Source organism: Penaeus monodon, chromosome 12 (assembly GCF_015228065.2).
Source record: "Penaeus monodon isolate SGIC_2016 chromosome 12, NSTDA_Pmon_1, whole genome shotgun sequence".
NCBI classification, from domain to species: Eukaryota; Metazoa; Arthropoda; class Malacostraca; order Decapoda; family Penaeidae; genus Penaeus; species Penaeus monodon.
This window is the reverse complement of record NC_051397.1, coordinates 43,278,112-43,289,052: the sequence shown is the minus strand read 5'-3', so window position 1 is coordinate 43,289,052 and position 10,941 is coordinate 43,278,112. Positions and strand designations below refer to the sequence as shown.

At 33.3% G+C, this 10,941-nt stretch overlaps 1 protein-coding gene across 1 annotated transcript in view; it reads left to right on the top strand.

Moving 5' to 3' along the window:
- Positions 1-2,720: 2,720 nt before the first annotated feature.
- Positions 2,721-10,941, top strand: part of LOC119579477 (protein RCC2-like) — a 24,734-nt gene continuing 16,513 nt past the window's right edge. The window contains exon 1 of the mRNA XM_037927316.1: positions 2,721-3,066. Within this exon, the coding sequence (XP_037783244.1) occupies positions 2,896-3,066 (171 nt within the window). The 5' untranslated portion in view covers positions 2,721-2,895. The remainder of the gene's footprint in view (positions 3,067-10,941) is intronic.

Genomic DNA, 10,941 nt, shown 5'->3' with positions numbered 1-10,941 from the left:
ATTATTTTTTATTGTTATTATTATTATTATTATTATTATTATTATTATTATCATTATTATTACTATTATTATTATTATTATATTATTATTATCAAGATTTCGCTGAGCCACAGTATTTTACTATTGATAAATGGAACACACCAGTACGTAATGAACTCGCTTTAATGGATATAACTTCAATCACCATTCATAGTTCAGCATATTAAAAGTGAATGAATGTATGTGGCGCCTTATCAGTTATCAATAATTTTGACTAGTCAGCTTATCTTGACAATTCTATAAGTGCCTGCGCAGTTTACATTCTTCTATTTCCGGCCTTTTATCACTAGTACTGTTACTTAGAAATGTATCCTATTTTTAAAACATATGAGGCTGCTATAGATATGTTCTGATAAGCTAAAATCAATTAGAAATGGTATGGCGAAGTAAAATGTGTTATATCGAGTAAAGCTCAATCTAAATTATTGTTCACAGATAGTACATTGATAATCGGATGGCTTTCAGAGATACGAATATTGTATGAGGGTGTAAAAGCGTAGCAAAACATGACTTACACGAAACATAAAGAGGAACGAACGATACCAAATACACTGAGGGTGTTGTCTATGCGAAAACAAGCGTGGCAAGTGTTTAGTAATAGTGTATAAAGTTATTATTGGCTGAAGAAAGTATCCTCACACTGAGCGAGTGAGGCGCGAGCGGCAAGGGAAGTCATGCTCTGTGTTGTGCCTGGCAGTGTGGGTTTCCCGTACGAGTGAGTAAAGAGCGTGTTACTCCCTGCTCTTTCTCTCTCTCTCTCTCTCTCTCTCTCTCTCTCTCTCTCTCTCTCTCTCTCTCTCTCTCTCTCTCTCTCTCTCTCTCTCTCTCTCTCTCTCTCTCTCTCTTCTTTCTTCCCCACAACGCTATCCCGCTTGGAGTAGTAAAACCCTCCCTCTCTTTCTCGCTCCCCATACCCCCTTCCCTCCTCTTCTACGCTCCCCCCTCCCTCCTTTTCTCTCCCCTTCCTCTGCTCTCCTTTCCCTCCTCTCTCGCTTCTCCCCCCCATCTACCCTCCTAACCTCTCACCTCTCCCCTTTTACCCTACCCTTCCCACCTGCTCACTCCCCCACTCCCTTCACCCCAGCCTCATCGCTACCCCTACCTCCCCTTGCCTCCCCATAAGCCTTCCCTTCCCCGTCCCTCCCCTCCCCTGCCGGTACCTGCTCCTCGGTTGCCAGTTGTAACGCTATCATACTCCCCTATTTCCGCGCCTTTCGCCATATCGCCTCGCTTTAAAAGGCGGGCGGAATGCGCTGCGGGAGTGAGGGAAACGCGGACTCAAGTAGCGCCATGCAATATATATTTGTGCGTCATGGAATGTCGTTGTTAAAGCTCTTATATCCCCATATAAACATGTATGCTCTTCAGTAAGGGTGTATTTCCTCTCTTCCTGCTCTGCCTTCGGTTCTTCCTGTTCCTCCTCATCCTCACCATTGTCATCGTCATCATCGCCACAATCATACGTCATTATTTGATCCCTTTACTCATGCCTTTCGTTTCTTCTCCTCTACCCTTTCTTCCTCTTCTCCTCCTCCTTCTTTTCTTTCTTCTCCTCCTCCTCTACTTTCTTCTTCCTCTATTACTTCTCCTTCTCCTCTACCCTTTCTTCTTCTTCTCCTCCTCTTCTCTTCGCACTTCCTACCCCCTCTTCTTCACTTCTACCCCCTCTTCTTCCTCGCTAATGCTGCGCTGTGCCGGGCCGGGACCTCGCTCGCTCGCTCCCGTAATTCTAAAACATTCATGCTTTAAGATTTGCGGGAAATGTCGATCTCGCGCAACCAAGGGGAGAGGGAGGGAGGGAGGGAATGAAGGGGGGGAAGGAGGGGCACGCTTAGCATAGGGATGGGAGGAGGGAGGGAGGGAGGGAAAAGAGAGAGAGAGAGAGAGCGAGAGAGAGGGAGGGAAAAGAGAGGAACCCTCCGCCCGCCCCTATTCAAAAAAGACTCCTTCCTCCTCTCCCTCTCTCTTCCTCTTCCCTTATCCTTCCTCCTCCTCTTCACCCGCCATATCACCCACCACCCATATCCCTTCTTCGTTAACAAACCCTACTTTCTAATGAAATAAAGAGCCAATATCTGCCCTAATAAGCGAGAGTTCCCCGCCGGCGAGACAGATGGCGTGGCCTCAGAAACCTTAACAAAAGAAAAGGAGAAGAGGAAGAGGAAGAGAATTATTTGAAACTGTTCGCACGACTTTAAACCCGGTCGGCTTGAATTATTCACGTGTTTATTGGATTATTATCGTTGTTATTAGGTTATTGGTGATTGGGTCCTTTAGATTGTTGTTTTTGAAGGGTGTTGGGTGTGATTTGGGGTTTGTTTGCATTATTATTTTGGGTTTTTGAACTGTATTTTTCTTTTTAATTATGCATGTGTTCAATTATTGAGTTGCTGGTGATTGGTTTTGCGTTGTTTTTTTATTATTGTTATTTCTTGTCTTCTGTCTATCTGAATTTTGTTTTGTTGGATTTGACGAGGGAGATGTGTGTATATAGATTAGGATATACCGTTTTAATAGGATGGGACGTTTAGGCGAAATCATTCTTTTTTTTATTGGCATCTCCGGGTTTGAAGAGAGTACAGTCATTTAATTCAACCCAAGCGCCTTTAAAAGCACAAACTCCTCTCAAAGAACATCCCTCTCGTCCTCCCTGCACACCACATCAAGCCCAACCGAGCCCGCTATTAGGGAAAAAAACGTAAAATACCCCACTTATGCAAAAACCGCAAGACGAATAATTTGCGAGCAAGTTAAACCGAAGTCAAGAGCGCGAGGATCCGGACAGCGCGAGTGTTGGGTGCCGGGACGCCGAGCTGCGACTCAAAAGACCCGAGAAATACCCTGTTTTAAGCCGGAATGACGCCCGAGAAGCGACCTGCCGAGGAGGAGGAGGAGCAGGAGCAAGCCAAGAAGCTGAAGGAGGACGAGGACGCCACGGCCTCGGCCTTGAAGGAGAGTGTGGAGGACGACACGAGCCAAGATAGCGTGGCGTCGGACTCGGCCTCGGCCTCAGACCCCGAGAAAAAGGTAGGCTGGCTTTGTTAAGGGACGCTGCCTCGCTCCCTCGCACCCTGCGCCCTTGCACGCTCTTTCTGGCCCTCGCCCTGGCTGGGTCGGCCCTCCTGCTGCACCACCTGTCAGATGGGGCCTTCACAGGTGGTCGTCCGGGGCTTTGTCAGGGGACGCTTCCCTCGGCCTCACCCTGCACCCTGCACCCTTTTTCTCCCTTTCTCCCCTTTTATCCTTGTTATTCTCACTCTGCACCCTTGCTCATTCATTAAAAGTGCCGCCCGGATCTCTCTCACCCATTATCCTTCGTTCTTCACCTCTTTCTCCCTTTCATTCACCCTTCCCTCCAGCTCCCCTTTTCTCCCATTCTCCCTTTCATCCTTGCACGCTATTTCTCCCTTTTGCTGTTTCTTTCACCCTTCACCCATGAGCACCCTTCCCACCCATGGTAAATGTGTAGGAGCCAACTGCATCACCACTGCATGACGGCACAATCTCTGCAACTTTCAGTGCTTCTTAAAGACCAGTAAGACTCTGTCATGTTTATTTTGGGTAGATGGAGTTTGTAAACATAGCTGGCAATTATCTCTCATTAAAGAACCGAACCAAGCTCTTGTCTAATCTGGGTATATAAGGGAGGGGTTTGTTGCTCTTTGCCGGAGCTCGGAGGGGCCCTTAACTATGCTTGACGCTTTGGTTGCCATCAAGTTTTAGGGGCCTTCCATTCTTTATCGCAGTAGGTTCAAAGTTGATTCGGATAGAATGCAGCCGTTATATATGATTATGTATTGTGGTGGAAAAAAGTTTTAAAGCTGTTTAAACCACCTGTTTTTTTTATCCCTTAAATTTACTCAGCCTTTGCCCCCCACTCATCTTTTTCCCCCCAACTTCTTCCTCTCTCTGTCTCTTTCTCACACTTTGGTCTTCACCAACCCGGATCTTTATAGGTAGAAGTCACGGGCGGACATTCAGATGGGGATTCCCTGATGCAGCCCTTAAAGAGATTGATCTCAGGTAGAGTTTAAAATGGTATATAGAGGATCAGGTCAGTCTGTCATAGAAGTTGGCATGAGTTCCGATGGGAAACAATTTTAGAATTCCAATACCCATAAACTAGGTCTTCTGTTATAAGTTGGGTTAGGTTTGGTTGGACTGGAATCTTGTATAGCTGTTTATGTGGGCCAGCCTCACGGAAAACCCCTTTGATATTAGAAATTCACTTATTTTAAAAAACAGTCATTACTTCTGGAAATAGCCTTATACGTGTGATTGGTTGTACTTTGGGTTTGATTTTTTAAATGCCAGGAAATTTTTTGTTGTTCTCAGTTGTTAGCTGCTAAAAGTTTCAGTTTAATTTAAAACGCCTGCCTTTCCCTCACATGGTTTTACACCCTCACTGCTCGGAAAAGCCAAGAAAACAACCCTCAAGTTATCATGGGAAGACTTTTGACCCTCCTTGAGAATTTTGTCCAATGAATAAGGTGATGAACATTTGTTAACCTTAGCGAAGGGCCAAAGTGCAAGGGCGCTGATCATTTAGCACTAGGGTTTTAAATTTTGCCGAAAACTGTAGATTCCATCATGGATCTAGCTATCTTAAGTATATTTGGATAGAACTAGGGAGAAGTAAAGAATAAAAATTTCATGACAGTTCCCTCATTGTATCAAATTTCTCTCTCTCCTCTCTTCTCTATCTATCTTCTCTCCCTCTCTCTCTTCTCTCCTTCTCCTTTTCCTCTCTCCTCTCCTCTCTCTGGTATATTATTTATTTACATTTAAAATATATATATATATAAAATATTATATTATATATAATATAAAATAATAATACATATTATATATATTTTTTTAAAAATAATTAAAATATATATAAAAATATAATTAATATATATTTATATTATATTATATATATAATATTTTAAAAATTTAAAAAATTTATTATATTATAAAATATTACCAAAATAATATATATTTATATGTATATACATATGTATTTTATATATGTTGTATGTCTATATAGTATATACATATGTATGTATGTATATATATGTAATTTCATTGTATGATATATGTATGTATGTTATATATATGTATAACATATGTATGTATATATATCTTTTTATAAATTATATATTAGTACATATATTAGTATGTATATATATAGGATATACATGTTATATATATGTATATTTCGAGGATATATGTATATATATGGTTTTTTATTATATGTAGGGTAGTATATATATGTAATATGGTTGTATATTATGTGTATATAGGTAGTATAGTATGGTATATATTGGGGATTTTTTTTTATGGAAAATGTGTATGTATATGTATGTATAATATATGTGTATGTTATGTAGTATATATATGGTATGTATATGTATGTATATATAATTGTATGTTTAATACATTGTAGTATATGATGTATTATTATACAGTGTATGTATATGTGTGTATTATTGATGTATATATATGGATATAAATTAGTATATGTATGTATAAATATATGATATATATGATATAAATATATTTTTATATATGATATAAATTATATATATATATATATATATATATATGTATAAAAAAATGTTTAAAAATATGTATATTATATGTATAAAATATAATTAAATATGTATGTATTAAATATATATAAAATATATGTATAATATTATGATATAATATATGTATAAATATATGTATAATATATATAATTGTAATAAATATATGTATATATATGTATTATTAAATAAGTTAAATGTATATAAATATAGTATATATATGTAATAAAAATTGCATATATATTATATAAATATATTTTAATAATATATATAAAATATTATTAAATTTATTTTAAAATTTTAAATTATTTATATTATTAAAAATTTAAAAAAATTTTTATAAAATATATTTTTTAATAATATTATAATATTTTTATAATATAAAACATAATTTTTAATTTATAATATATTTAAATATATTTATAAAAATATATATAATAATATAATAAAATATACATAAATAAAATATTTTTTTTAAAAAAAATAACAATATTATTACATTTAAAATAATATATTTTTAATAAAATATATATAATAAAATACATAACAATTATAACATTTATATATATATACATACATATACATACAAATTTTAAATACAATATAATAATAATAATATAATAAATATATTTTCATAATATAATAAAAATATTCTAAATAATAACATTATATTAAAATAATTATTAAAATTATAAATAATTTTAATTTCAATAAGTAAATAATAAAATTTAAATATTATATATATATATTAAATTTTATAATTATATATAAAATAAGAAATATTTAATTATATATTTTTATTAAAAATTTTAAAATTTTTATATATTATAATATAATATATATATATATATAATTAAATATTAATATTATATAAAAAAAAAAAAAAAAAAAAAAAAAAAAAAAAAAAAAAAAAAAAAAAAAAAAAATAAAGAAAGAAAAAAAAAGAAAAAAAATTAAGGAAGAAAAAAAATCTACAATGTTTTAAAAACTGATGAATATTATTTCCCTTTTTAATTCCCAAAAGTTTAAATATTTTTAAATAAACTAAAGATCCCCTATGAATCTTTTGTTTTGGTTTTTAAAAAAAGGAAATATTGAAAATTTTTCATTTTTTTTTTTAAAAAAAACAAAATTTTTATTTAAAGAAATAAAAAAAAAAATTAATATAATTTTAAAATTTTTTTTTTAAAATTTTTTTTAAAAAGTTGGGTCCCAAATTACATATAAATTTACAAAAACTAAAAAAACAAAATATTTTAAAAATTTGAAATCTAAAAAAAACCAAAAACCAATTTATTTCAAAAATATTGCTTTTTAATTAAGTATTCAATTTTAAAACTTTTTTTAGTCCCAAATAAAATAAAAAGATTCCCCTTTAAACCAAATTTTAAAAAACAAAAAAAAAATTTAGTATAAAAAGGAAATTTTAAAAATTTTTCCCTTTAAACTTTTTTCCCCCAAAACTTTTTATTAAAAATTTCCTATTTTAAAAAACCTTTAATATTAATAATCTCTTAAAAAAAAAAATTTAAAATACCCAAAAAACATCCTATAAACCCAATTGAAACCTTTTTTTAAAAAAAAACAAAAAAAATTAAAAAAAAAATCAAAATTTAAACTTAAAAATAAAATTTTAAAAATTTTTAAAACATTTTAACTTTTTAAAAAAATTCATGTAAGGGCCCTTTATAAAACAACGAAAAAAAATTAAAAATGAAAAAAATTTAAAAAAAGGGGGGAGAATCCAAAAAAAAGAAAAACAAAATAAAATTAAAGGGCCCCCTTTTTAATAAAAAAAAAAAATAAACAAATTTCCAAAATATAATACCCAAATAAAAAAAAAAAAAAGGGAAAAAAAAAAAATTAAAAGGTTTTAAAATAAATCCCCATTTTAAAAAACTTTTTTGGGAAAAAAAAGGGGACGCTTCCCTCGGCCTCACCCTGCCCCCTGCCACCCTTTTATCCTTGTTATTCTCACTCTGCACCCTTGCTCATTCATTAAAAGTGCCGCCCGGATCTCTCTCACCCATTATCCTTCGTTCTTCACCTCTTTCTCCCTTTCATTCACCCTTCCCTCCACCTCCCCTTTTCTCCCATTCTCCCTTTCATCCTTGCACGCTATTTCTCCCTTTTGCTGTTTCTTTCACCCTTCACCCATGAGCACCCTTCCCACCCTTGGTAAATGTGTAGGAGCCAACTGCATCAACACTGCATGACGGCACAATCTCTGCAACTTTCAGTGCTTCTTAAAGACCAGTAAGACTCTGTCATGTTTATTTTGGGTAGATGGAGTTTGTAAACATAGCTGGCAATTATCTCTCATTAAAGAACCGAACCAAGCTCTTGTCTAATCTGGGTATATATGATGGAGGTTCGTTGCTCTTTGCCGGAGGCTCGGAGGCCTTAACTATTGCTTGACGCTTTGTTGCTGTCAAGTGTAGGCCTTCCATTCTTTATCGCAGTAGGTTCAAAGTTGATTCGGATAGAATGCAGCCGTTATATATGTATTATGTATTGTGGTGGAAAAAGTTTGAAAGCTGTTTATCCACCCTGTTTATTTTATCCATTAAATTTACTCAGCCTTTGCCCCCACTCATCTTTTTTCCCTCCCAACTTCTTCCTCTCTCTGTCTCTTTCTCACACTTTGGTCTTCACCACCTGGATCTTTTATAGGTAGTAAGTCACGGGCTGGACATTCAGATGGAGATTCCCTGATGCAGCCCTTAAAAGAGATCTGATCTCAGGTAGAGTTTAAAATGGTATATAGTAGGATCAGGTCAGTCTGTCATAGAAGTTGGCATGAGTTCCGATGGGAAACAATTTTGTAGAATTCCAATCCACCATAAACTAGGTCTTCTGTTATAAGTTGGGTTAGGTTTGGTTGGACTGGAATCTTGTATAGCTGTTTATGTGGGCCAGCCTCACGGAAAAACACTTTGATATTAGAAATTCACTTATTTAAAAAGCAGTCATTACTTCTGGAAATAGCCTTATACGTGTGATTGGTTGTCACTTTGGTTTAGATTTCTAAATGCCAGGGAATATTTTAGTTGTTCTCAGTTGTTAGCTGCTAAAAGTTTCAGTACATGTAACACGCCTGCCTTACCTCACATGGTTTCTACACCCTCACTGCTCTGGAAAAGCCAAGAAACAACCATCAAGTATATCATGGCAAGACTTGTCGACCCTCCTTGAGAATTTATTGTCCAATGAATATAGGTGATGAACATTTGTTAACCTTAGCAGAAGGGCCAAAGTGCAAGGGCTGCGATGATCATTTAGCACTATGGGTTTTAATTATGCCGAAGACTGTAGGCATTCCATCATGGATCATAGCTATCTTAAGTATATTTGGATAGAACATAGGCAGAAGTAAAAGAATAAATAATTTCATGACAGATTCCAATCATTGTATCAAATTTCTCTCTCTCTCTCTCTCTCTCTCTCTCTCTCTCTCTCTCTCTCTCTCTCTCTCTCTCTCTCTCTCTCTCTCTCTCTCTCTCTCTCTGTGTATATATATATTATATTACATTATATATATATATATATATATATATATATATATATATATTTTATATATATATATACATATATATATATATATATATATACATATGTATGTATATATATGTATGTATATATATGTATATATATATGTACATATATGTATGTATGTATATATATATGGATATACATGTATATATATATGTATATACATGAGGATATATGTATATATATATGTGTATGTATATACATACATGTGTATGTATATGTATGTATATATATATACATGTGTATGTATATGTGTGTATGTATATGTATGTATATATATGTATATAAATATATGTATATAAATATATGTATATGTATGTATATATATAAATATATGTATATGTATGTATATATATAAATATATGTATATGTATGTATATAAATATAAAGTATATACATATATTATATATACTATATATATACATATATGATACATATATAGTATACATTATTATATATATATATATATTAAATATATATATAATTTATATAATATATATAGCAATATATATATACATATATATCTACACTGTAATCATATATACTAAATATGATATACATATACATATATACATATATACATACACATATATACATATATATACATACACACACACAGTTTATATATACATACACATATATATACATATATATGTTTTATACATATATTACATAATACATATATACATACATAGTATATACATATATATACATACATACATATGTATATACATGTATATATATATAATATATATAATATAATATTATATATATATATAATATATATAATATAATATGTATATATATATATATATATAATATAATTTAAATAAATATATACAACACAGAGAGAGAGAGAGGAGAGAGAGAGCAGAGAGAAGAGAGAGGAGAAGAGAGAGAAGAGAGAGAGAGAGAGAAGGAGAGAGAGAGATGAGAGAGGAGAGAGAGAGAAATTGATACAATGATTGGAATCTGTCATGAAATTATTTATTCTTTTAATTCTCCCTATGTTCTATCCAAATATACTTAAGATAGCTATGATCCATGATGGAATGCCTACAGTTTTCGGCATAATTAAAAACCATAGTGCTAAATGATCATCGCAGCCCTTGCACTTTGGCCCTTCTGCTAAGGTTAACAAATGTTCATCACCTATATTCATTGGACAATAAATTCTCAAGGAGGGTCGACAAGTCTTGCCATGATATACTTGAGGTTGTTTCTTGGCTTTTCCAGAGCAGTGAGGGTGTAGAAACCATGTGAGGTAAGGCAGGCGTGTACATGTACTGAAACTTTTAGCAGCTAACAACTGAGAACAACTAAAATATTCCCGGCATTTAGAAATCTAAACCAAAGTGACAACCAATCACACGTATAAGGCTATTTCCAGAAGTAAGACTGCTTTTAAATAAGTGAATTCAATCAAGTGTTTTTTCCCTGAGTGGCCCCAATAAACAGCTATACAAGATTCCAGTCAACCAAACCTAACCCAATATAACAGAAGACCTAGTTTATGGTGGATTGGAATTCTACAAATGTTCCATCGGAACTAGCCAACTTCTATGACAGGGCTGCCTGATCTAATAATACCATTAAACTTACCTGAGATCAGATCTCTTTAAGGGGATCAGGGAATCCATCGAATGTCCAGCCGTGACTTAATACCTATAAAGATCCAGTGGGAAGACCCAAGTGTGAGAAGGACAGAGAGAGAAGAAGTTGGGGGGGAAAAAAGAGAGTGGGGCAAAGGCTGGAAATTAAGGATAAAATAACAGGGTGG